A 27,805-nucleotide genomic window follows, 5' to 3' on the forward strand; every position below is an offset into this window, starting at 1 on the left:
CAGTTACTGCTTCACTTCCTGTAGGGACTGAAAACCAAGTGAGGAGACGGTCAGTGAAGGAACAGAATTTATACAAATTGTATTATTCAAATGTCTTTTACCTGAAGGCCTTGTTGAGTTCTGTGTGTGTGTTGGGAGCTGGTTATTATCCTGTGGACTGTGAATGGTCAGTTCTGTCTGTGTGTTGGAAGCTGTTTTTATGCTCTAGACTATAATTTATACAGTTCCTCTGAGGGGATGTTCCCAGTCGGAGCGGCAGGACTGAGGGAGAGCTGCCTCCTCGGAAATTTCTTTCAAGATTTTACCTGAAGGCCTCGGCCTTTCCCAAAAGCCTGGGCTTGGATTTGATAGTTTTGCCCAGTGCTGTGGCTGATAGCTGAATTTGGGATGTGCAGTCTGAGTGAGTGCAGTGTATCTAATTTCCCAGGATAAACCAGAACCCTTCAATCAGCTACACTGAAGCAATATTTTCCTGAGCTTCTAGCACTTCCTGCCTAGTGTGTTTTCTTCAAATAATTTGGAAATCAAAGGGAGAAATTTCAAAATCTCCATTGAATTAACATTTCTCCTGAGTGTTTTTTATATTAAACACATACTCTAAGAGTAAAACTGGTCTTCACCAGCACGACTCGAGCTCACTGTGAATTGATAGCCCGTTTTACACGCCACCCGACTGTCTTTTCCATTGTCCCCACGGTGCCTGGGAAGATGGGGGCTGGGTGGAGGAAAGAAAATAGCCACGTTGTCTGCTCCTGGTCACTATCCAGTGTCCCTGCTGGAAACAGAGGGTGTGTGACAGTCAAGTGAGGAAATAGAAAGGACTTGCATCTGACCCTCCACACAGGGGAATAGCAGACTGGCACTCACCGTGGAACAGTCTCTATCTGAGGACTCAGCCCCATCAGTAGAGGAGAGGGAGTTGGAGGAAATCATGTTTTCTTTTCCTGTTTTACAGAAGGATTGCACCGTACTACTCCAGAGAATACAGAGAGGATAGACACTGCAGATAGATCCTGACCATCACCCAAGGAACAACTGCACAACTGTGGGAAGACATCCAGTCCCTTCACAGCATTGCTCAACACAGAGAAGGTTGGGCAGTGAAACCTTCATCTGGAAATCGGTCGGGTCAGGGGAGCTTTGACATATCATCAGATCTGAAACTGGTCAGTGGTGTGGAACCTTCCATCAGAACCAACCTTTCTGAAGGTTTGGCTGTGGGCGATCGGTCAGGTTGAGGCTGGGAAGAAGTGTGAGTGGGTTCCAAGTGTGTCGAGAGCTTCAATCATTTATCGAGCCTCATGAACCATTGACTCATTCCTACAGGTGAGAGGCTGTTCAAGAGTGAGGTGTGTGAGGAGGGCTCCACAGGCTCATATGATCTAACACGTGAGGTGCATCTGTTATCCAATATTTCGTACAAGGACAGCTTCATGGAAGAGAAACCATTCAACTGTGAGGTCTGCAATCAAACCTTCGCACATTCATCGACACTCGTGAAACACCGACGCATTCACACCGGGGAGAAGCCATTCAAGTGTGAGGTGTGTGACAAGGGCTTTGCACAATCATCGGGTCTGATGTATCATCGGCGCATTCACACAGGAGAAAAACCATTCATATGTGAGGTGTGCGAGAAAGCATTCTCACACTCATCTGACTTCCGAAGACACCAACGCATGCACACTGGGGAGAAACTGTTCAAGTGTGTGTTGTGTGACAAAGCCTTCACAAACTCTTCAACTCTCCTTAATCACCAGCGCATTCACACAGGGGATAAGCCGTTCAAATGTGAGGTGTGTAACAAGAACTTTGCACGATTATTGACCCTGGTGAATCACCAACGCATTCACACAGGGGAGAAACCATTCAAGTGTGAGGTGTGCGACAAATCATTCTCACAGTTACCGAACCTCCGCACACACCAACGCGTTCACACAGGGGAGAAGCCATTCAGCTGTGAGGATTGTGATAAGGCTTTCACCCGATCCTCTGATCTCCTGAGACACCAGAGGATTCACACAGGGGAGAAACCCTTCAAATGTGAGGTTTGTGACCAAGCCTTCACACAACCATCGACGCTGCTGCAACACCAACGCGTTCACACAGGGGAGAAACCATTCAAGTGTGAGGTGTGTAATAAGGGCTTTGCACAATTATCAGGGTTGGTGTACCATCGGCGCATTCACATGAGAGAAACCGTTGAAGCGTGAGGTGTGTGACCAAATATTTGTAAACTTATCGATCATGAAATACTGATGCATCCACAATGAGGAAAAGATATTTGAGTGTGAGGTGTGTGAGAAAGTTTTCACAAGGTCCACGTTCTTCCTGATAGACCAGATGTTTCACACTGGGAAGAATCCCTTTTTGTGTGAGGTTTGTTAGAAGGCTTTCACACAGTCATCTTATCTCTTGAGGCACCAGAGGATCCACACAGGGAAGAAACCATTCAGCTGTGATCCTGTGACAAGGCTTTCACCCACTCCTCTCTCCTGAAGCATCAATAGATCCACACAGAGGAGAAACACTTCAGGTGTTATTTTGTGACAAGGCTTTCACACAATAAGTGTCTCTCCTGGTCCATCAATGTACTGACACAGGGGAGAAGTCCTATCGCTGCGAGTTCTGTAATAAAGCCTTCACACATTTGTCAGGATTTGAAAGAAACTTCTATCTGTAGTATTTATGTAGTCTTTGTGTTAGTAAAGTGAGCCAGTTCTCAGGAGTGGGTATGGGGTAGAATCAGACCCTGCTTTAGTTGGTGATGTGAATTATAGATAGATCCTCTTCAGGTGACGGGTGTTTGACTAATACCATGGGGAATGTTTGTACTTTCCTGTCTGGGAGGACTACTATCCTGAGTATGGTGAGGGAGTGGGGGTGAGTCTCTACAAACCTGATTTCCCTCAGCTCATCGTACCTCAATGTAATAACAGTGTGATATGTTCACCATACACTCTTCCAAGATTCATTTCATGTTCTGGGAAAGATCTTGAGTCATTTTCAAATCCTTTGTTATTTTGGTTTATTCAATGTTTGGTGTAAGCTGAATATTGTTGTTGTTAGTCTGCTGTTTTATCAATCTTCTGTATAGAAAGTAAATTTACTTTTTAGCTTAACCTAAGCTACCTGATTTGTCAGCATGATGTTTTCCTATTCACTGAAACACTCAGGAGCCCACAGTAAGAGTCCTGTACACAATATTTTGGTCAATGTCACTGTGGGCTGGTACACTTTCTCCATCAATGGGTTTATAATTTCCAGTTCATAATAAACATAATGTTTCCCTGAGAAAGAACAACTTGCATTTATTTATCACCTTCCAAAATCTCAGGGCGTCCATAATCACTTCACAGCAAATGAAGTGCTTTTTGAAGTGTAGTCACTGTTGGAATGTAGCAGCCACTTTGTGCGCAGCAAGCCCCCACAAACAGCTGTGTGGTAATGACCAGATAATCTGTTTTTGTAATGTTGATTGCAGGATCCATATTGACCAGGACATCAGGGTTTGTTGTCTGAGCCACACTAATAATTCCTCAGGCTCTGGGCTCCCTGTACAAACCCCACCCACCATTTGTTGAAACAAACGTTGTAAAATGAGTGAAGAAATTATCCTGCAGATGTTTACACGCTGCATTGATCATGAAGCCAATCAGATCAGAATGTACCACCCTGAAATAAAACTGCTCCAATTAGTCACACAAATTGTTTAATAAGTTTGCTTCAGTAAAACAAACGCAAAATACTTTGGGTGCTGGAGATCTGCAATAAAAACAAGAAGTGCTGGAAATACTCCACAGATCTGGCAGCAACTGTAAAGAAAGAATCAGAGTTAACATTCCAAGTTCAATATGACCCTTCTTCGGAACATATTGGACTCGAAACAGCTCTGAGATTCTCACCATTTGGAAAATGCCCTGATTTATCTTTCTGAGGTTCAAAATAAATTATCTCCCACTTCCCCACATTGAACCCCAGCTGTTGCAGTTTGGTCCCCTCACTTAATCTATCAATGTCCCTTCCAAATTTCCACTCCCATCTACATTACTTACTGTGTCACCTAACTTAGTGTCATCAGTAAACTACCCCATACTGTTCCTCCATCAAAGTAATTGATCAATATGATGAAAAGCTGAGTCTCCAGTACAGATCCCTGGGGAACACTATTGGGCACATCCTGACAATCAGAGAACATCCCCTTTATCCCTACTCTCTGTCTCCTATCTCTCAAACAATTTGTCAATCCATGTCACAAGGTTCCCTCCAATTCCCTGCACTTTCATCTTGGTGAATAATCTCCTGTGCAGAACATGATCAAATACCTTCTGGAAGTCCATATAGACAAACCTCCATGGACCCTGTCCAGCATGTTAATGATCTCCTCAAATTGATAAAATTGATCATGTTGGTTACAATGACTTGCTGCACAAGAATGCAATAACAGGTGTAACGACCCAGAGAATATGATGAACATAAGAAATAGGAGCAGGAGAAGGCCATTTGGCCCCTATTAGCTGCTGCACCATTCAATACGACCAGGGCTAATCTTCTACCTCAAACCCACCTTCCCACTATCCCCACATCCCTTATTCCCTCAGCATCCAGAAATCCATCAATCTCCGTCATATATATTCAATATATTCAATGACTGAACATCCACAGCTCCCTGGGAGAGAGAATTCCAAAGATTCACAACCCTTTGAGTGAAGACATTTCTCATCTCAGTCCTCATCGGCTGACCTCGAATTCTGACACTTGAATGACAGGTCGAAACAAACCTTCTACAGCAACAAACCTCCAAGTGTCAGCCAGCGAGTGATATTTCCATTGTCACAGTCAGTGCAGTTCCCTTTCCTTCACTCACACTGGTTGTGCAGTCTCCTGCCTCACACTGACCCTGTTTATAAACTATTGTGATGTCTGATCTCACTGGGATGTACAGTGTGAGGGTGAGGCTTGACCAGTAATCACACGGTTTGACCCGTCCAATTAAAGGGTCTTCACTTTGATGAAACAGAGCTTGACAAACCATTGGGCTTCATTTCGGTGACAATGACTTATTATGCTCGAATACAATAACAGGTTTCCACTCAGTTACAACCCAGAGAACATGGACGGGGATGGGATTGTTTGTCTCCTAACAATGATGTGACATTGTTATATACATTTACAGCAACAGATGGAGGGCATTCAGCCCCTCGATCCCAGACCCAATTTAATTCCACGATGGCTGACCCATGTCTCAAATCCATTTCCCTGTTTTTTGATCCTAATCCCCTGATAAACCTTGGAATATTGGAAGAGGGGAGACCATTCACCCTCAAGCCTGTTTGACCGTTCAATTAGATCATGGCTGATTTGTATATTAACCTAATCCACCCCTCTTATTTACATATTTCTTAATACCCTTCCTGACATAAATCGATTAATCCAATTTTACATATCAGTTGATATTTCAAAGTAGTAACTGTGCTTGGGCTGTTGGGTAAACTGAAGACAAAAGTTAAAGTGTTATGATGTGGCAGGTGATATGTGCCAGGTGGACCAAATCCACAAGGGAAACTTGGCCATGCTATCACAACAGTTTTGCAATTTTTATTTATTACGAGAAGGTTTATGCACTGAATTCAGAAGAATAGAGTCAACTAACACCTTTAGAGAGTTTAAAATTAAGTTAAAACATTTATTAACAAAAGGGAAAAAATGAAACAATAAATACACATAAGATTACAGTTACATGGTTATTTGGTCTTAACAATTCCCAAAATTCTTAATTAAACAGGCTGCTAACTACACACCCCCTTTAAGGCAACAGTCCAAAACAGATTTGAAATTATAAAATCAATCCAGCAAGGTTAACACAGCGCCCATGCAACAGTGGAATTCGAAAGGCTTTTAACACAACTTTAGTTATTGGACACAGCAGACTTCTGCTAAAATGTATGGCCACACCCCCTACGTAGCCTTCCATCCTTCTTTATTAGTGTTTTCTCTCTCTTTAATCTGTAAATTCCATTGTTCTACAGGTCCTTGGAAATTTACTTTTCCCATAATATAAAAAGCTTTCATGTTGTCAATAGGACCTCTTTCCTTTTGGAAAAAATAAACATAATAACCTTGCCCTATTTATCTTGTTACTGTAAACATCCTACCATCTCTTTGAAACCTAAACCCCTTTCTACTTATCTTAAAATGCAAATTTCCTTCACACCTTATCAGTGGAACCCTCATCCTAGCTTGTCCACCTCCATTTCAAAGGACTGTTTTACACCTAACTCTTTTCATAATTTCAACCTTGCAGTCTTTCTGACTTTAATTCAATTAAATCAGCCACACAGACAACCATAAAACCACAATAATATTATGAAAAATATGATGGTTTTGTGACAAAAGGGACAGTATTTGCCTGGACAGTGGAGGTGACATTGTTCCCTGAGTGTTGGGATGGTGCACAGCTTGGGAGAAACATTGCATTAGTTTGTGTCAGTGGAAAGTCAGTGACAGAGTGAGAAGGGGGCTGAACAGGAACTGCCCAGTTAAACAGAAAGTTCCCAGACTGTCACACTGTCTAGAGAAGGAGATTTGACAGTTGTATCTGGACCAAACTTTACACTGCCCCAGATGGGACTTGAACCCACAATCCCTGGCTTAGGAGGCTAGTGCCTTCTCCATTAGGCCACTGGGGCTGGACAAGATGGGGGTTTGGTGATTGTAGCTTTGACCCTTTGTCTCGATGTAATCGCTGCCAAATTTGATGCCTTTTTGTGGGCCGGCCCTTTCTTTTCATCCACAACCAGATTGGATCAATTCCAAACATTCCAGTAATGAGCTGACAGGATCAGGATTTGCTTTTTGTGTGTCAGTAATTAATGCTGGCAAAGTGTAGATTGTATGTGAGAAGCAATAGTCTTTCCAGAAGTTTCCTTGCTTGTCCTGTCTCGAAGTTTCAGTGATTTCCCCAACCCAGATTCCCGGCCACCTCCTTGACTTCGCTGTCTCACCCGGTCTCACTACTCTCATCGTATCAATCACAGAGAAGGCCATCTCTGATCACTTCCAGGTGTTACTCAGCACCCACATCCCCCTCTCACATTCCAGTTCTACCTCCTTTTGTATCCGTCCCTGGAAAAAACTGTTCCCCAATTCACTAACAACTGCACTCTCCAAATCCCAACTGTCTAGGCCTTTGGGCCTCCGTTCACCACAACATTTCTGCAGCTCCTGATTTACTCGACCCCACCCTCACCTCCACCTGAGATGCCCGAGGCCCCAATAAAACCATTCCCCTCTCTCACCCTGGCCCTTTCCCCGGGTACAGACTTCATATCCATGCCCTTAAGTCCAAGAGACACAGACTTGAAAGGTTATGGTGGACAACTGGTTAACCATCCACTGCCGGTGGACATCAAGGGACAGTTTAGATGGGGCTTGACTCTGTATCTAACCCATGCTGTACCTTCTCTGTGAGTGTTTGATGGGACAGAGTCAATGTGGAGAAGTTATTCCATCCCCATTTTAAATGTGGAGAAGTTATTCCTTCAAGTTCATATCTCAGTGTTTTTTAAATGTGATGAGGGTTTCTGTCTGTGTCACCCTTTTCAGACAGTGAGTTCCAGACACTCACCACCCTCTGGGTGAAAAAATTACTCCTCAACTCCTATCTAATCCTTCCATCAGTTACTTTAAATCTCTGCTCCCTGGATATTGACCTCTCTGCTCAGGGAAATAAGATTGAAACAATCCCATCAGCTGCCTCTCTCAATTCCCTCCCTTCCACTAGCCCGCCTGGACAAACTTCCATTAATGCTCCCCCTGCCCTAGCCCTGAATTCACATCTTTCTCTAGTTTCTCTCCTATCTCCCCTCATACCCTCTCTGAGCTCATCCTGTCCATGAGACGCACCTCCTGTTCCCTCGACCCTATTCTCACTAAACTGCTGATCACCCAACTTCCCCTCCATGTTAGCCGATATTGTTCATGGTTCTCTCTCTTCAGATGTTGTCCCTTTCTCCTTTAAATCTGCTGTTCTCACCCCCTCCTCAAAAAAAACAACCCTTGACCCCTCCATCCTTGCAAACAATCGTCCAATCTTCAACCTCCCTTTTCTCTCCAAAGTCCTTGAACATGTTTTCACCTCCCAATTCCTGGGAAGGGAAATGGGGTCAGCCGACAGGTGAGAGGCAGAGCGAGGGGTCAGGCAGGGTGGGATGGCATCAGGCGATGGGCGAGAGGCCTCTAGAGAGGTCTAACAAGGACTGAGAAATCACTCCCCATTGTCATTCCCTCAGTCACAGAGTCAATCCCCGAGTACCAGTCCCTCCAAGCACAGGGCGTGGCCTGAGCACTGAATCACTCGCTGAGCCTTCTCTCCTGTGTCCCTCTTTCCTGTGCCCCTCTCTCCTGTGCATGTGCTGATCTCACCACTACACATCATCGCCGCCTTGGATGCTGTGGGTCATCCTCTTCTGATCTGCTGTCAAACACTTCTAAGGCTACACATCCCACACTGATGTTGTCAGTTTGAAAGCCTCCGAGGATGAAGGCTGTTCAAGTGTGAGGTGTGAGGAGGACTCCACAGGCTCATAGGATCTCCTAACACACAAGGTATATCTGTTATACAACTGTTAACACAGGGTAGCTTCATGGAAGAGAAACCATTTAAGTGTGAGTTGTGTGATCGAGCTTTCACACAGTCATCGATGCTTGTGAATCACCAACGTATTCACATGGGGGAGAAACCGTTTAAGTGTGACTTGTGTAACCAGGGCTTTGCGCAATTATCAGGCCTGGTGAATCACCGGCCCATTTACACAGGGAAAAAAAACATTCATGTGTGAGCTGTGTGACAAATCCTTCTTGCAGTCATCGACCCTCCTCGTGCACAAATGCATTCACACAGGGGAGAAACCATTCAGATGCAAAGTCTCAAATCATTCTCTGATTCATCAACCCTCCACAGACACCAACGGATTCACACAGGGGAGAAACCGTTCATGTGTGAGGTGTGTGACAAGTCATTCTCATCATCGGATCTCCGCATACACCAACGCATTCACACCGGGGAGAAACCATTCAAGTGCGAGGTGTGTGACAAGTCATTCTCTGACACATCGAGCCATCTGCTCCATCAGAGGATTCACACAGGGGAGAAGCCATTCATGTGCAAGGTGTGTGACAAATCCTTCTCGGTGTCATCGAGCCTTCGTGTACATCAACGCACTGACACTGGGGAGAAACTATTCACATGCAATATGCGCAACAAATCATTCTCGAGGTCATGCAACCTCTGTGTCCATCAAAGGATCCATACAAGAGGGAGTAACCCTTGATGTGTAAGGTTTGTGATGAAGCTTTCATGCCGTCTTTGACCATCCAGGACACCAGAGGATTTACACACGGGAGAAACTCTTCTGGTGCAATGTTTGTGACAAGGCTTTCACCCACTCGTCCAATCTCCTGAAGCACAAGCAGATCCACACTGGTGAGAAACTATTCAGGTGTGAGGTGTGTGACAAGACTTTCACACAGCGTATCTCCTGGTCAATCAACATACTCAGACAGGGAGAAATCCTATTGGTTTGAGTTCTATAAAGTCTCCACAGTTGTTTGACCTCCTGGAACATCTAGAATCTACATGGGGGCTACCTAACAAAGTTATTCCCAATTTCTTGTCAGAGTGTGAATGTCTACACAATCTCACTGCAGTGGGTGTTCTGTGATATTGGGGCACAGAACAAGAAGCAGCTTTCACTCACATCAAACAACTAGTGACGACAACGCCATTGCTGAGGTACGATGATGTCAATGATGAAGTCACCCTGCAGTGAGATACCAGTGAAACAGGACTTGGAGCAACCCTCATGCAGCAAGGACAACCAGTTGTGTTTGTATCCAGAGCGTTAACACAAACTGAAGACACAGATTGAGAAAGAGAGCCTGGCTATTGTCTTTGCTACTGAGCATCTCAACCAGTACCAATTTGGGAGAGAGAAAATGATGGTAGATTTTGACTGCAAGCCACTTCAAAGTATTTTTCTCAAACTGTTTCTGTCTGTTCCAAAGTGTATACAAGGGCTGTTACTTCATTTGCAGAGATATCATTTGGAAGTGAAGTGCAGGCAAGGGAAGTAGATGTACATCACTGACATGCTGTCAAAAACTGCACTCTCTTTGAAGTAAGTTGATGATGCTGGTACAGAGTGTGAAATCTTCCAGATTCAACAAGAAGCAACAGCATGACATGCTCTGGAAGTCATCAACCCAGCAGAGACACTGAATCTGACAGACAAGTGTCTTGCTCAGGTCAAGAAAACTACACAATGAGATACAACTCTTCAAATGTTACAGGAAGTTGTGATGAAAGGATGGCCTGAAACCATCAAGGACACACCTGTTGCTGTGAGAGAGTATAGGGCAGACAGAGATGAAGTAATCACCCCAGATGACATCTTGTACAAAGGGACTAGGGTCATTATCCATAAAGGGATGAGAAAACTCTGAGGAAGGCAAGAGAAGTGCTCTACTGGCCAAACATGAGCAATGAGATTGAGGACCACATCAGCCAATGCAGTGTTTGTAATGAATAAGCTAAGTAAGATAAAGAGCTGCTCATGACTCATGACATCCCAGACAGACCACGGATGAAGCTTGGAGTAGACCTCTTCACTCTCACTGGAACTGATTATCCTGTCACAGTTGACTGCTATTCAGACTACTGGGAGTTAGACCAACTGACGTCAACGACTACCAGTGAGATTGTAGACGCGTGAAAGCACACTTCAGTCGTCATGGCATTCCTGACATTGTGATGAGCGACAATGGCCCTCAATTCATGAGAGAAGAATTCAGACACTTGATAAACGATTGGGAAATTCAGCACCACACATCATCTCCACACTATCCCCAGTCAGATGGAAAGGCTGAGGCAGCGGTGAAAACTGCCAAAGGGATCATCAAAAAATCAACTAGATCCATCACAGATGTGTACAAGGCAATCTTAGAGTGGAGAAACACACCTACTGAAAGCATGGAAAGTTGTCCAGTCCAGTGACTAATGTCACGCTGCACCCAGACTACTCTTCCAACAGCTAAAAAACTACTGAGGCCAGAAGTAGTAACAGGGAGTGAGTGACAAGCTCAAAGTGAAACTACAGAAAGACAAATTTCACTTTGATGAAGCTGCCAAATCGTTGCCAGAGCTGAGAGTTGGAGAGCCAGTCAGAGTGAAAACGTTCAACGCACTCAACAAAAGTCAGCTCACTTGGCAACTTGGGACCTGTGTAGAGAAGTTGTCACCTCGATCGTACACGGTGAAAGTGAATGACCAGATCTATCGTCACAACCGCAGACATCTACCGTGCAACCGGAGAAGCTGCTCCTTCACAGCAGACAGCTGATGAGGCAGATCCGATTTCACCAACTGAGCAAGGAACTGAACGACCATCAGTCCCAGAGGTCAACTGTTCCCCAATAAATGCAGCGGATCAGCAGCAACAATTACCACAGCAACAACACTCGCCACGGCAACAACATCCCTCAGAGAGACAACATCACCTCAGGATCCAGCAGACACCGGATGAACAGTCAGCAACTCACACACATACCATAAGAAGACCTGAATAATTTAAAGATTATGTGTGCAATGTGTGTGTAGGGAGGGACAAAATTGGAACAGACTAGAAAGAACAAACAGTTTTACGTTCATGTGTGATAACTTTCTTCATGGACTATGTATATAGAGTAACTTGTAAATGACAGTGCATGCAATGTTTTTTTCTTTTCCTGAAAAGGGGATGTTTGGATAAATCCCTTTTTACGCTGTGGCTTCTCATATTGATGTGAACACTGATATCATCGCATGCAAATCAAGGTTTGAGGGCAGGAGCCATTTTACACACTACACGGAACATTGTTTAAAATTCACTCACTTTTCCAAAACCACTTCATCTATTTCAGCGTCATGGGGAGGAGGAGCCTATCCCGACAGGCAATGGGTGCTAGGCAGGATACACCCAGGACGGACGCCAGTCCATCACAGGGCACATTCACACACACGCGCGCGCACACACACTGGGGGACAATTTACCGTAGCCAATCCACCTAACCAGCATGTCTTTGGATAGTGGGAGATAACCGGAGTACCCAGAGAAAACCCATGGACATGGGAAGAATGTGCAAACTCCACACAGACAGACACCTGAGGTCAGAATCAAACCCGGGTCCCTGGAACTGTGAGGCAGCAGCACTAACTGTGCCCCTGCGCCGCCCTTGTTTAAAATTCAAATGGCTCCAAATATTTAGTTTCTAGAGGCTTGGGAAACTGACTGGTGAAATGGAGGCGACTTTGAGCAGCAGATCAGGTGGGGATTTAAACTTGTCATTGTCACATCTGAATAAAACCTCACTTATTGCAGCTGCTGTCTCAGTTCCCCTGGTAAACGTTTGACAGAGATTTCTAGTGTGAGAATAGCATTCTTCAACCTCGGAGGCTTTCAAACTGACAACATCAGTGTGGGATGTGTAGCCTCAGATGTGTTTGACAGCAGATCAGAAGAGGAAGATCCACAGCATCCAAGGCGGCGATGATGTATAGTGGTGGGATCAGCACCTGCACAGGAGAGAGGGGCACAAGACGGAGGAACAGTGGAGAGGATATTGAGTAGCTGCTTCGGAGTAATTCTGTTACCCAGGGAGTGAATCTGGGACTTGTGGAGTTACTCTGACTTGGGGAACATCACTGTGACTTGGGGAGTGACTCTGTGCTCAGGGTTGAAACTGTGCTTGGGGATTTCCTCTTGCTTGGGGAGTGACTGTGACTCCAGGGTGACCAACTCTGAGAAAGTAAAATAAGGGACACTTTGACAATGGGATCTTGGGGGGAGGGGGTGGGCCAGTGCCTGACCTGTTCAGTATTTCCAGCACTTTTTGTTTTGATTCTAGTTTTTAAAGCACAGAAACAGACCATTCAGCCCATCTGCTTATGCTCCACATGAGCTTTCTCCCCACTATTTTATCTCGCCCCTATCAGCAGATCCTTCTATTCCTTTCTCCCTCATGTACTTACCTGGCTTCCCATCAAATACATCGAAACTATTTGCATCAACTATACCCTGTGGTAGCAAGTTCCACATTCTAATCTTCCTTGGGAAAGAAGTTTCTCCTGAATTCCTCATTGAATTTATTATTGACCATCTTATATTTTTGGCCCCGCAGAAGTGGGAACATCTTCCCTCCATTTACCCCTTCTTCTTAATTTTATAATTCATCATTTTAAAGATTTCTATTATGTCACCCCTCAGCCTTCTCTTTTCTAGGGAAAAGAGTGTTAGCTTGTTCAGTCTTTCCTGATAGTTACAATCTCCCAATTCTCAATATCATCTTTATAAATGTTTTTTGGACCTTCTCCAGTTCCTTTATGTCCTTTTTCAATCTGGAGATCAGAACTGTGCACAGCTCTCCAAGTGTGGGCTAACCAAGGTTATATACAAGTTCAATATAACTTCTCTGCTTTGCAATTCTATTCCTTGAAAAATGGGCCCCAGTGATATTGTTTGATTTTTTTTAAGATGACCTTGCTACTTTTTTCAATTGATGAATCTGTAGTTCTGCCCTTCCACAACTTGTAAATATGACCCTTGGTCCTCCCTAACCTATCCAATTGAAATAATTTGTCCATATGAAGCCATGAACACAAACTGTTGTTAGTTTCAAAGCTCCATCAAATTACCCCATAGTCTATACTTCCCTAAAGTGCACACACCCAGCTCTTCAAATATAATCTGGAAATCTGATATATATATATTCAGAAACTGCTGGAAATATTCAGATCAGGCAACATCTGTGGAGAGGAAAGCAACCTCTCTGCAGCCTTTGACATGCCCAACCACACTATCCTCCTCCTCTAACTCTTCTCTGTTGTCCAGTCAGTAGGATTGTTATCGCTTGGCCCACTTTTGCCTCTTCAGTTGTAGCCAGAGAATCTCCTGCAATGGTTAATCTTCCCACCCCCATCACTCTGGAGACTGACCAAGGGTCTATCCTCAGTCCCCACCTATTTCTCATCCACACGCTGCCCCTGTGTAAAACCATCTGATGATCTGATGTCAGATTCACAGAGGGTCTCTTACAATCTGTCCCATTTTACCTCGAGTCAGAAAGAAATGCCACGCACCACCAGACAAAACAGAAAACTAGTAGTAAAGGAATGGCAAGCAGACAGCTTCAAGAGGGAGAGAAATGATTTGAGGACCAGGCCATGGAGCGGAGCACCTTAGATCTACAATCTTAACTGGGTCAGGGGCTAAATGGAGGACAGGCCCTTCAGCACCAGTAAGGGAGATGTATTCAAAACTTGTATTGTTTTCGCCAGACTATGGAGTAAAGGTGTCTTTCACCAGTCATAGAAAACAAATGTAGAATGTAGTCACATGTTATCAATGTAACCGTGTGTCTGAGATGCGGAGGGTGGGGAGGGGGGAGTGTGGTGAAGTGGGGGTATGGGGGAGTGAAGAAGGGATGGTGGAGGGTGAATGGGGGGGATGTGGGTTGAAGTTTGGGGGAGGGGGTGAAGGAGGGGGGAATGGGAGATGAAGAAACATTGGAACAGGAGTAGGCCATTCAGCCCATCAAGCCTGTGCACCATTCAATCAGATCATGGTTGATCATCGACCTCAATGCCACTTTCCCAGACTAGCTCCATATCCCTTGATGTCATTGGTCTCCAGAAATCTATCGATCTCTGTCTTGAACATGCTCAATGGTTGAGCTTCCACAGCCCTCGAGGGTAGCAAATTCCAAAGATTTACCATCCTCTGAGTGAAGAAATTCCTCCTCATCTCAGTCTTAAATGGCTTATCCCTTATTCTGAGATTATGTGGACTGGTTTTAGACTCTCCAGCCAGGGCAAACATTTTATCTACATCCGCCCTGTAAGAATTTTGTAAGATTCAATGAGGTCACCTTTCATTCTTCGAAACTCGAGGGAATACAGACCCAGTCTCCGCAATTTCTCTTTGTAAAGCAATTCTGCCATCCCAGGGATTAATCTGGTGAACCTCGGTTGCACTCCTTCTATGGCAAGTATATCCTTCCTTAGATAAGGGGACCAAAACTGCACAATACTCCAGGTGAGGTCTCAACAAGGCTCTGTAACTGCAGCAAGACATCCTTGCTGCTGTACACAAATCCCCTTGCGATGAAGGACAACTTACCATTTGCCTACCGAATTGCTTGCTGTACCTGCATGCTAGTTTCTAGTGACTCATGATCAAGGACATCCTTTGGATATCGGCATTTCCCAACCTCTTACCATTTAAGAAATATTCTGCCTTTCTGTAATTTCTACCAAAGTGAAAAACTTCACACTTATTCACATTATATTCAATCTGCCATGTTCTAGTCCATTCACTTAGCCTGTCCAAATTCTCTTGGAGCCTCCTTGTGATCTTCCTCACAACTTATGTTCCCACTCAGTTTGGTGCCATCAGAAAATATGGAAATATTACAATTGATCCCTACATCCAAATCATTTATACAGATTGTAAACAGCCGTGCCCTAGCACTGATCCTTGCGGTACCCCACTAGTAACGGCCTGCCATCCTGAGAATGATCCATTTATTCCTACTCTCTGCTTTCTGTCTATTAACCAATTCTCAATCCATGCTAGTATGTTTCCCTAATCCCATTTTTAAAAATTTTACTTACTAACCTGTGTGGGACCTTATCAAAAGCTTTCCAAAAATCCAAATACACCACATCCACTGGTTCTCCTTTCTCTATGCTGCAAGTCATGTCCTCAAAAAACTCTGACAAGTTTGTCAAACATGATTTCCCTTTCATTAATCCACATTGACTCCGCCCAATTTTACCAATCTTTTCTAAATGTACAGTTATCACATCCTTTATAATACATTTTAACATTTTCCCTACTACTGACATCAAACTAACAGGTCTATAGTTCTCCATTCTCCCTCTTCCTCTCTCCTTAAATAGTGGGAATACATTTTCTACTTTCCAGCCTGCAGGAATCTTTCCAGAATCTGTTGAATTTTGAAAGATAACCAGCAATGCATCCGCTATCTCTCTTAGCCCCTCCTTCAACACTCAGAGATGAAGCTAATCTGGTCCAGGGGATTTATCAACCATCAATCCAAGGAGGGGGATGGGGGAGTGAACATAAAAAAATAGGAACAGGAGTAGACCATTTGGCCCCTCGAGCCTGCTCCGCCATTCAATGAGACCATGGCTGATCTTCTTGTTTTTCGATTCCCACATTCCCATCTAACTCCAATGACCTTTGATTCCCTTGTCGAACAAGAATCTATCTACAACAAAAACAGAATTACCTGGAAAAACTCAGCACGTCTGGCAGCATCGGTGGCGAAGAAAAGAGTCGACGTTTCGAGTACTCACGACCCTTCAACAGAACTGAGTATAGTTAGGAGAGGGGTGAAATATAAGCTGGTTTAAGGTGGGCGGGGGGAGAGAGAAGTTGAGGGGGTGGGGTGGTTGTAGGGACAAGCAAGCAGTGATAGGAGCAGATAATCAAAAGATGTCACAGACAAAAGGATCAAAGAGGTGTTGAAGGTGGTGATATTATCTAAGAAAATGTGCTAATTAAGAATGGATGGCAGGACACTCAAGGTACAGCTCTAGTGGGGGTGGGGTAGAAAGACTGACAAGGTATTAGTTGTAGACTTTAAAATAATGGAAATAGGTGGGAAAAGAAAAATCTATATAAATTATTGAAAAAAACAAAAGGGAGGGGGAAGAAACAGGGTGGGGATGGGGGGAGGGAGTTTAAGATCTAAAGTTGTTGAATTCAATATTCAGCCCGGAAGGCTGTAAAGTGCCTAGTCGGAAGATGAGGTGCTGTTCCTCCAGTTTGTGTTGGGCTTCACTGGAACAATGCAGCAAGCCAAGGACAGACATGTGGGCAAGAGAGCAGGGTGGAGTGTTAAAATGGCAAGCGACAGGGAGGTTTGGGTCTTTCTTGCGGACAGACCGCAGGTGTTCTGCAAAGCGGTCGCCCAGTTTGCGTTTGGTCTCTCCAATGTAGAGGAGACTGCATTGGAAGCAACGAATGCAGTAGACTAAGTTAAGGGAAATGCAAGTGAAATGCTGCTTCACTTCGCGTGATATTAGCCGTCTCAATTTCTCTGCTCCTCTCACCCATTCTAATCTGTCTCTGAACTTACTGCACTCCGTTCTCTCAGGTCCAACCCCAACATTGTCATCAAACCTGCTGACAAGGGTGGTGCTGTTGTTGTCTGGCGCACTGACCTCTACCTCGCGGAGGCTGAGCGTCAACTCGCAGACACTTCCTCCTACCTCTCCCTGGACCATGAACCCACCACTGAACATCAAGCCATTGTTTCCAGGACTGTCACTGACCTCATCTCCTCTGGAGATCTTCCTCCCACAGCCTCCAACCTGATAGTCGCCCAACCTCGGATGGCCCGCTTCTACCTCCTACCCAAAATCCACAAACAGAACTGTCCCGGCAGTCCGATCGTGTCAGCCTGTTCCTGCCCCACGGAACTCAGTTCTCGCTATCTTGACTCCCTTCTCTCTCCCCTTGTCCAGTCCCTTCCCACCTACATTCGTGATTCCTCTGACACCTTACGTCACATCAACAATTTCCAGTTCCCTGGCCCCAACCACCTCCTCTTCACCATGGACGTCCAATCCCTCTACACCTCCATCCCCCACCAGGATGGTCTGAGGGCCCTTAGCTTCTTCCTCGAACAGAGGCCCGAACAATCCCCATCCACCACTACTCTCCTCCGTCTGGCTGAACTTGTTTTCACACTGAACAATTTCTCCTTTAACTCCTCTCACATCCTCCAAATAAAAGGTGTGGCTATGGGTACCCGCATGGGCCCCAGCTATGCCTGTCTCTTTATGGGGTATGTGGAACATTCCTTGTTCCAGTCCTACTCCAGCCTCCTCCCACAACTCTTTCTCCGGTACATCGATGATTACTTCGGTGCTGCTTCATGCTCTCGTCGGGACCTGGAAAAATGTATTCATTTTGCATCCAATTCCCACTCCTCCATCATTTTCACATGGTCCATCTCTGACACTTCCCTTCCCTTCCTTGACCTCTCTGTCTCAATTTCTGGTGATAGACTGTCCACCAATATCCATTACAAGCCTACCGACTCCCACAGCTACCTCGACTATAGCTCCTCACACCCCGCTTTCTGTAAGGACTCCATCCCATTCTCTCAGTTCCTTCGCCTCCGTCGCATCTGTTCTGATGATGCTACCTTCAAAAACAGTTCCTCTGACACGTCCTCCTTCTTCCTTAACCAAGGTTTTCCACCCACGGTGGTTGACCGGGCCCTCAACCGTGTCCGGCCCATCTCCCGCGCATCCGCCCTCACACCTTCTCCGCCCTCCCAGAAACATGATAGGGTCCCCCTTGTCCTCACTTATCACCCCACCAGCCTCCGCATTCAAAGGATCATCCTCCGCCATTTCCGCCAACTCCGGCATGATGCCACCACCAAACACATCTTCCCTTCACCACCCCTGGGGGCATTCTGTAGGGATCGTTCCCTCCGGGACACCCTGGTCCACTCCTCCATCACCCCCTACTCCTCAACCCCCACCCACGGCACCTCCTCATGCATACGCAAAAGATGCAACACCTGCCCCTTCACTTCCACTCTCCTCACCGTCCAAGGGCCCGAACACTCCTTTCAAGTGAAGCAGCATTTCACTTGCATTTCCCTCAACTTAGTCTACTGCATTCGTTGCTCCTAATGCGGTCTCCTTTACATTGGAGAGACCAAACGCAAACTGGGCGACCGCTTTGCAGAACACCTGCGGTCTGTCCGCAAGAATGACCCAAACCTCCCTGTCGCTTGCCATTTTAACACACCACCCTGCTCTCTTGCCCACATGTCTGTCCTTGGCTTGCTGCAGTGTTCCAGTGAAGCCCAACACAAACTGGAGGAACAGCACCTCATCTTCCGACTTGGCACTTTACAGCCTTCCGGACTGAATATTGAATTCAACAACTTTAGATCTTAAACTCCCTCCTCCATCCCCACCCCCTTTCCGTTTCTTCCTCCTCCCTTTTGTTTTTTCCAATAATTTATATAGATTTTTCTTTTCCCACCTATTTCCATTATTTTTAAATTCATACATTTTATGCCCTATTAGTCTTATTTCACCCCACCCCCACTAGAGCTGTACCTTGTGTGTCCTGCCATCCATTCTTAATTAGCACATTCTCTTAGATAATATCACCACCTTCAACACCTCTTTGTTGTTTTGTCTGTGACATCTTTTGATTATCTGCTCCTATAACTGCTTGCTTGTCCCTACAACCACCCCCCACCCCACTTCTCTCCCCCCACCCCCCCCCCCCCCACCCCCCCAACCACCTTAAACCAGCTTATATTTCACCCCTCTCCTAATTTTACTCAGTTCTGTTGAAGGGTCATGAGGACTCGAAACGTCAACTTTATTGTCCTCCGCCGATGCTGCCAGACCTGCTGAGTTTTTCCAGGTAATTCTGTTTTTGTTTAGCATTCCATTAGCCTTCTTAATTACTTGTTGTACCTGCATACTAAATTTTTGTGAATCATGTACGAGAACACCTAGATCCCTCTGCAACTCAGAATTATGCAGCTGTTCTCCATTTAAGTAGTACTCTACTTTTTTGTTCTTCCTGCCAAAGTGAGCAACTTCGCATTTTCCCACATTCAAGTCCATTTGCCAGATCTTTGCCCACTCAACCTATATATATCCATCTGCAACCTCCTCATGTGCTCTTCATAACATACTTTCATACCTATCTTTGTGTCATCTGCAAATTTAGCTACCATGTCTTCACTCCCCTCATCTAAGTCATTGATGTAAATCATAAAAAGTTGAGGCCCCAGTATAGACCCCCTGTGGGGCTCCACTCATCACATCCTGCCAATCAGAAAAATACCCATTTATGCATACTCTCTGCTTTCTGCCAGCCAGCCAATCTTCTATCTATGCCAATATGTTACTCCAGTACTATCCACTTTTATTTTCTGTAATAACCTTTGATGTGGCACTTTATCAAACGCCTTCTGGAAATCCAAGTACAGTACATCTACAGGCTCCCCTTTATCCACTGCGCATGTTACTCCTTCAAAAAACTCCAATAAATTGGTTAAACATGATTTTCCTTTCACAAAACCATGCTGACTCTTCCGGATTGCCTTGAGCTCTTCTAAGTGCCCAGCTATAACCTCCTTTATGATTGATTCTAATAACTTAATAATCTCTCCACGACTGACGTCAAGCTAACTGGCCTATAATTTCTTGTTTTCTGCCTCTCCCCCTTCTTGAATAGAGGAGTTATATTCGCTACTTTCCAATCTGATGCAGCATTTCCAGAATCTAGCAAATTTTGGAAAACTAACACCAGCACAATGACTACCTCATTAGCCACCTCTTTTATGACCCTAGGATGTAGTCCATCAGGACCCGGAGACTTCATCAATTTGTTCAGTACTATTTCGCCAATGATTTCAATTTCACCAAGTTGCTTGGCTTTCTCCCTTTCGCCTCCTGATTTGCAGCTATTACTGGAATGTTTTTTGTATCCTCTATAGTGGACACAGAAGCAAAATATTTGTTAATTTCTTCCACCATTTCCTTATTATCTACTATTAACTCCCCACTGGCATGCTCTAAAGGGCCAATACTCACTTTACTTACTCTTTTCCTTTTTAAATACTTGTAGAAACTGTTGTTATCCATTTTTACATTTCTAGCTAGCTTCCTCTCATACTCAAATTTATTTCCCCGATTAACCTTTTGCCATTCTCTGCAGATCTTTATGTTCTGTCCGATCATCTGTCCTGCCACTCATTTTATGCTTTTTCCCTTAAGTTTGATGCTTTCCTTAACATCTTTAGTTCGCCATGGATGGTGGGTCCTCCGCTTAGAATTTGTTTTAATAGTAGGAATGTACTTATTCTGAATCCTCTGAAATATCCTCTTAAAGGAGGGGGGATGAAAGAGGGAGAATGGGGGGGTGAAGGAGGCGGGATGGGGGCGAAGGAGGGGGATGGGGGCGAAGGAGGGGGATGGGGCGAAGGAGGGGGATGGGGGCGAATGAGGGGGATGGGGGCGAAGGAAGGAGGGATGGAGGTGAAGGTGGATGAAGGAAGGATGGGGGTGAAGGAGGGGGATGGGGGGTGAAGGAGGGGGGATGGGGCAAAGGAGGTGGATAGGGGCGAAGGAGGGGGATGGGGGCGAAGGAGGGGGATGGGGCGAAGGAGGGGGATGGGGCGAAGGAGGGGGGGATGGGGCGAAGGAGGGGGATGGGGCGAAGGAAGGAGGGGGATGGGGCGAAGGAGGGGGATGGGGGCAAAGGAAGGAGGGATGGAGGTGAAGGTGGATGGAGGAAAGATGGGGGTGAAGGAGGGGGATGGGGGCTGAAGGAGGAGGGATGGGGGTAAAGGAAGGAGGGACGGGGAGATGAAGGACAGGGAGATGGGGTTGAGGGGGTTAAACGGGGCTGGGATTTACAGGTGCGCACCTCCAATTCCAGCTCCGCCCACGTGACAGCCGCTCGGGCTCGCGCTTTCTCAGATTCGAACTCCCGAACGCTGGGCGCCAACCGCCGCTGCCCGCGCAGAACTACAACTCCCATCAGGCACTGCGGGGGTGTGCGCGATCGTTCCATATTGCCGGTTGTCACTTGCAGCATGGGTAATGTAGTTCCGATTGGGTGAGCGTCTGTCTCCAAGGGCCTACGCAGAACGGGGATGCTCGTCTACGCCGATGCTGCCAGACCTGCTGAGTTTCTCCAGGTATTTCTGTTTTTGTTTTGGATTTCCAGCATCCGCAGTTTTTTGTTTTTATAACAGTTACACAGTGATGTCCCACCCCCTCGGGGTGATTGGATCAGTAGAGTGATCGACATGTTGGGGGGAGGGGGGGTGGAATTTCAATGTATTCCTGTCTTTGATTGGCTGTGAGAGATGTTATTCATATAGCCTCCCACTCTGCCCATTCTCTCCTCTTCCTCTTCCACAGCTGCTTCACTTCCTGTAGGGACTGAAAACCAAGTGAGGAGATGGTGAGTGAAGGAACAGAATTTATAATAATTACATCACATAATATCCACACTAATGTTCAGGACTGAATATCCAGTGAGTGAAGGAGCAGAGATGACCTTAACATTTTTGACATAATTCGAGGATTGACCAGAACTATCTGATTTTCTTCTTATTGGTCTTTGTAGTGATTGTTTATCACCCTTTCATAGGGCAGTTAAGTGTTAATCATTCATGTGTGGGACTGGAGTCACCTGTAGCCCACACCAGGCAGTGTAGCAGTTTTGATTGGCTGTGAGAGATGTTATTCATATAGCCTCCCACTCTGCCCATTCTCATTCATTTGGTGTTTAGGACAATTGGAAAGTTTTCATGTTTTTATTTTGATTCTGTTGCACAAACTTCAAAAGTTATTTACACTGAGGACAAAACTGGTCCTCTAAAACTCATAGTGAATTGATAGCCCTTTTTACATTCCGCCCAACTGTCTTTTCCATTGGCCTCACGGTGCCTGGGAAGATGGGGGCTGGGCGGAGGAAAGAAAGTAGCCACATTGTCTCCTCCTGGCCACTATCCACTGTCCCTGCTGAGAACAGAGGGTGTGTGACAGTCAGGTGAGGAAAAAGAAAGGATTTGCATCCAAACCCCGACACAGGGGAATAGCAGACTGGCGCTCCCTGTGGAACAGTCTCTAACTGAGGAGTCAGCCCCTTCAGCAAAGGAGGAGAAGGAGTTGGAGGAAATCATGTTTCCTTTTCCTGTTTTACAGAAGGATTGCACCGTACTACTCCAGAGAATACAGAGAGGATAGACACCGCAGATAGATCCTGACCATCACCCAAGGAACAACTGCACAACTGTGGGAAGACATCCAGTTCCTTCACAGCATTGCTCAACACAGAGAAGGTTGGGCAGTGAAACCATCATCTGGAAGTCAGTCGGGTCAGGGGAGCTTTGACATATCAGATCTGAAACTGGTCAGTGGTGTGGAACCTTCCATCAGAACCAACCTTTCTGAAGGTTCGGCTGTGGGCGATTGGTCAGGGTGAGGCTGGGAAGAAGTGTGAGTGGGCTCCAAGTGTGGTGAGAGCTTTAATCATTCATTGATCCTCATGAACCACTGACTTATTCCTACAGGCGAGCGGCTGTCAAGTGTGAGGAGCGCTCCACAGGTTCATGAGATCTCCTCACACGCAACATCCATCTGTTGTACCGCCACATGGAAGAGAAACAATTCAAGTGTCGGGTATGTGACCAAGACTTTGCACGGTGATCAACAATCGTGCAATACCAACATGTCCATACTGGGGAGAAGCCATTCAAGTGTGAGGTTAGTGACAAATCATTCTCATGGTCATCGTACCTCTGCATGGACAAATGTAGTCACACCGGGGAGAAACCATTCACGTGCGAAGTATGCAGCAAATCATTCTCACGGTCATCGACCCTCGTCAAATATCAATGCATCTACACAGGAGAGAAACCATTCATGTGAAACATTTGTGATAAAGATTTTGTGACCTCTGTGACTCCCCTGATACACCAGAGCATTCACACAGGCAAGAAATCCTTCAGATGTGAGGTTTGTGAGATGGCTTTCACCCACTCCTTTGATCTCCTGAGGCATCAGAGGATTCACACCAGGGAGAAGCCGTTCAACTGTGAGGTGTGCAATACGTGCTTTGCACACTCATCAGAATTGGAGAAACACCAACGCAGTCACTCTAGGGAAAGACCATTCACGTGTGAGGTGTGCAATAAATCATTCTCACATTCATCGACCCTCCGTGTACACCAACGCATTCACACAGGAGAGAAACCATTCACTTGCGAGGTATGCAATAAATCATTCTCACAGTCATCAACCCTGCGTGAACATCAACGCATTCACACAGGGGAGAAACCATTCGTGTGTGAAGTGTGCGACAAATCATTCTCTGCCTCATCAAACCTCCGTCTACACCAACGCATTCACACAGGGGAGAAACCATTCACATGTGAGGTGTGCGACAAATCGTTCTCGCAGTCCTCAACCCTCCGGGAACACCAACGTATTCACACAGGGGAGAAACCATTCACGTGCAGTGTGTGTAACAAATCTTTCTCACGTTTATCGTATCTCCGCTCACATGGAAGTATGCACACAGTGGAGAAACTGTTCAAATGTGAGGTATGTGACAAAGCCTTCACACGGTCATCAAGCATCCTGGTCCATCAGACAATCCACACAGGGGAGAAACCCTTCAAATGTGAGATTTGTGATAAAGCTTTTGCGATATCTACAATCCTCTTGAGACACCAGAGGACTCACACAGGGGAGAAACCCTTCAGGTGTGAGGTTTGTGGTAAAGCTTTTGCGATATCTACAACCCTCCTGAGACACCAGCGGATTCACACAGGGGAGAAACCCTTCAGGTGTGAGGTTTGTGAGAAGGCTTTCACCCAATCCTCTGATCTCCTGAGGCACCAAAGGATTCACACACAGAAGATGCTGTTCCAGTGTGAGGTGTGTAATCAAAGCTTTGAACGATCCTCGAGTTTGGTGAGTCACTGGCACAGTCACACAGGGGAGTAACTATTTATGTGTGAGGTGTGCGACAACTCATTTATACAACCTCCACGTGGGGAGAAACCTTTCAGTTGTGAGGTTCGCGATAAAGCTTTCATATTGTCTTTATTATCCTGGGACACCAGAGGATTCACACAGGGAGAAATTCATCCAACTGTTAGGTGTGTGACAAGGCTTTCCACAGTCAGCTATCTTCTGGTCCATCAATGCACTCACACAGGGGAGAAACCCTATCAGTGTGAGTTCTGTAATAAAGCCTTCACACAGTTGTCGGACCTCTTGGAACATCAGCGAACCCTCACGGGAGACAAACCCTTCCAGTGTGACGTGTGCCAGGATTGTTTCACCACCTCCTCCTCCTCTCACTATACACCAACATCTCCACATAGATTTGGAGCCGGGTCACCTGCTTCTGTTACACCGAGAGTGTCTGTGTTGTTTACCCTCCAGTGCTCACACAGGGGAGCTGTCGCTCCAAAGCACTGTCTGTCTCAGCAGTGTCTGTCTCAAACCTCTCCCACCATCAGTCCAATTGTTTCAAGAAGGCTAATTTAACCTTTGACCAGATCACTAAACATCAGCAAAAGAAGACATCAATATGTATAGTAGCTCCTGTATAAACTCAACATCTTTTCAGTGCAGCGTCAGGTCCAAGTCACTCACTGACTCTCACTCTGACCAAGAAGGCAATCAGATACTCAGTGGTTAGAAAGGCTTCAGCTTTTAATCTACCAGCACAAGCTCCCAGGGGAGGAGCCAATCCTGGGGTAGTAATGGAGGGACTTCAATTAGCCTCCGCATCTCTGGTCTATGGAGGGGGAGAATCAGCCAGGAATCCCGTTCCTCATCAGTGATCCCAACTGGGAAGTCAGGGGGAGGGCAGGATGTGTCTCGGCTGTGACAGTCTCCATTGTCTCCCGACATTCACTGTCTGGGTCTGTACATGCTGAATGGCCACTCAAACAGAGCACTAGAGGCCAATCAATGTCCACAGTCTGTACTCCAGGTCAGTACCTTGAGGACTGGAGGGAATGTGAGAGGACAACAGCTTGTATTTATAGAGCACTTTAATATAGTCAAACAACCCAAAACGTTTCATAGAGACATAATCAGAGAAAAATTAACACTGAGACAAAAAAGGAAATATTAGGAGGGGATGACCAAAATATGGCCAAAGAGGTGGGATTTAAGGAGGGTACTAAAGAAGGGAAGAGAGATGAGGATGCAGAGAGGTTTAAGGAGGGAATTCATGAGCATGGAGCCTGGATAACACGGCTGTCAACGGTCAGGTGAAGGGAGTGGGGGTGGGGCGGATGTACTAAAGGCCAGAATTGGAGGAGTGCAGAGATCTCGGAGGGAAATGGGACGAGAGGTGACAGGGATAGGGAGGGGGTGAGGCCATGGAGCAATTTGTACTGGAGCATGAGAATTTTAAATTGGAGGCACTGGGGGACTGGGAACCAATGTAGGTCAGCGAGCACAGGGGTGATAGGTGTGTGAGTTAGGATAGACACCGCAGAGTTTTAGCTGACCTGAAGTTTATGGAGGGTGGAAGATGGGAATCTGGACACGAGAGCATTGGAATAGTCTAGTCTAGAAGCAATAACAGCATGGATGAGGATTTCAAGAGCAGATGGACTAATGCGGGGATTGGGGGTGTTGGAAATGGGCGATGTTACCGAGGGGGAAGTGGGTGATCTTTGTGAAGGAGAAGGTATGAGGGTCAGGAGCTCAGCTGGAAGTTACAGAGGATGACACTGACCAATTGTTGTTGGAGATGAGAGTGGAGAGGAGTTTAAGGAATGTAGGAACTGGAGTAATCCCTTGAGCCTGTTATACCATTCAGTTAGATCATGGCTGATCCAGATCTTAACTCTATCTACCTGCCTGGGCTCTGTAACCCTTAATCTCCTTGTCTCACAATCTCAGTTTGAAATTTCCAGTTGACCCCCACCCAGAACAGATTTTTGTGGGGAGAGAGTTCCAGATTTCCAGTCCCCTTTTTGTGAAGAAGTCTTTGCTGACATCACCCCTGAACAGCCCAGCTTAAATTTTAATGCTGCGACCCCTTGTTCTGGACTCTCCTACCAGAGGAATAGTTTCTCTCTAACTACTCTATCAACTCGTTTAATCATCTTAAACACCTCAATTAGATTACCCCTTAATTTTCTACATTCAAGGGAATACAAGCTCAGTCTGTACAACCTGTCCTCATAAATTAACCCTTTTAGCCCCAGGAACATTCTGGTGAATCTACGCTGCACTCCCTCCAAGGCCAATATATCCTTCCTGAGGTGCGGTGCCCAGAACTGAACGCAGTTCTCCAGATAGGGTCTAAACAGAGCTCTGTACAGCTGGAACATAACTTCCACAAGGACACAGTTGGTTTTGGGGAGGAGATGTTGTGGGTTATCTTTTCTCATCAGGATGGTCCTGGAGTAATGAGCAGTTTTGGCAGAGGAACCACTAGTTCTTGATGTGTTGCAGTCAGATCTGGTGATGGATGGCTAAACCAGTTGTGTACCAGAAATGCTCAAATCTTCACCCTTTGGAGTTGAACAGTAGGGAGATCGACTAGGAAGGAAGAGAGTAAAGGTAATTTTGGGAACAAGGGTGTCGAAGGTGGATATGAGGGAGTGTTTAAACCAGATTGATGGCTGCAGAAGCATTGTGGTGAATGGCAGGCCAAAGGATAGAGAATTGGGAATTAGCTTTGAGTTTGTCTGTGTGCAGTAAAATAACCCAGCTCTTTGAGTGGGAATGGGGTAGAATTGGACCCTGCTTTAGTTGGTGTTGTGAATTATGGACAGACCCTCTTCAGATGACGGGTGTTTGACTAATACCATGGGGAATGTTTGTACTCTGCTGTCTGGGAGGACTACTATCCTGAGTATGGTGAGGGAGTGGGGATGAGTCTCTACAGACCTGAGTTCCCTCAGCCCATCATACCTTGATGTAATAACAGTGTGATATGTTCACCTTACACTCTTCCAAGATTTATTTCATATTCTGAGAAAGATCTTGAGTCATTTTCAAATGCTTTGTAATTTTGGTTGGTTCAAAGTTGGTGTAAGTTGAATATTGTGTTGTTTGTCTACTGTATTATCAATTTTCTGTATAGATTTATAAATCACAATAAATTCATTGATTTTGCCTAACCCAATCTACCTGATTTGT

General features: G+C 45.7%; 4 protein-coding genes, 1 non-coding gene and 1 pseudogene across 6 annotated transcripts in view; 3 read left to right on the forward strand and 3 right to left on the reverse strand.

Annotated features, from left to right (window-relative positions):
• Positions 1 to 27,791, forward strand: LOC144695469 (uncharacterized; annotated as a pseudogene). Its single transcript, XR_013579972.1, has 6 exons — positions 1 to 49; positions 956 to 2,209; positions 2,319 to 2,496; positions 8,637 to 8,787; positions 9,380 to 9,484; positions 23,331 to 27,791. The product of XR_013579972.1 is annotated as an uncharacterized LOC144695469 (transcript).
• LOC144695274 (uncharacterized) overlaps positions 1 to 27,805 on the reverse strand; it is a 291,857-nt gene that overhangs the window by 203,768 nt on the left and 60,284 nt on the right. The window lies entirely within an intron of this gene.
• LOC144695199 (uncharacterized) overlaps positions 1 to 27,805 on the forward strand; it is a 425,892-nt gene that overhangs the window by 178,811 nt on the left and 219,276 nt on the right. The gene's annotated exons all lie outside the window — the stretch shown is intronic.
• LOC144695466 (uncharacterized) overlaps positions 1 to 27,805 on the reverse strand; it is a 409,626-nt gene that overhangs the window by 128,085 nt on the left and 253,736 nt on the right.
• trnar-ccu (transfer RNA arginine (anticodon CCU)) lies at positions 6,617 to 6,689 on the reverse strand. The gene has a single exon. It is a non-coding gene; the product is annotated as a tRNA-Arg (tRNA).
• Positions 8,828 to 11,919, forward strand: LOC144695277 (uncharacterized). The gene has a single exon (XM_078566193.1). It carries the CDS (start codon positions 8,889 to 8,891, stop codon positions 9,330 to 9,332), a length of 444 nt encoding a protein of 147 aa, XP_078422319.1. The 5' UTR covers positions 8,828 to 8,888; the 3' UTR covers positions 9,333 to 11,919.

This window comes from Cetorhinus maximus, chromosome 21, assembly GCF_964194155.1.
Source record: "Cetorhinus maximus chromosome 21, sCetMax3.hap1.1, whole genome shotgun sequence".
NCBI lineage: Eukaryota > Metazoa > Chordata > Chondrichthyes > Lamniformes > Cetorhinidae > Cetorhinus > Cetorhinus maximus.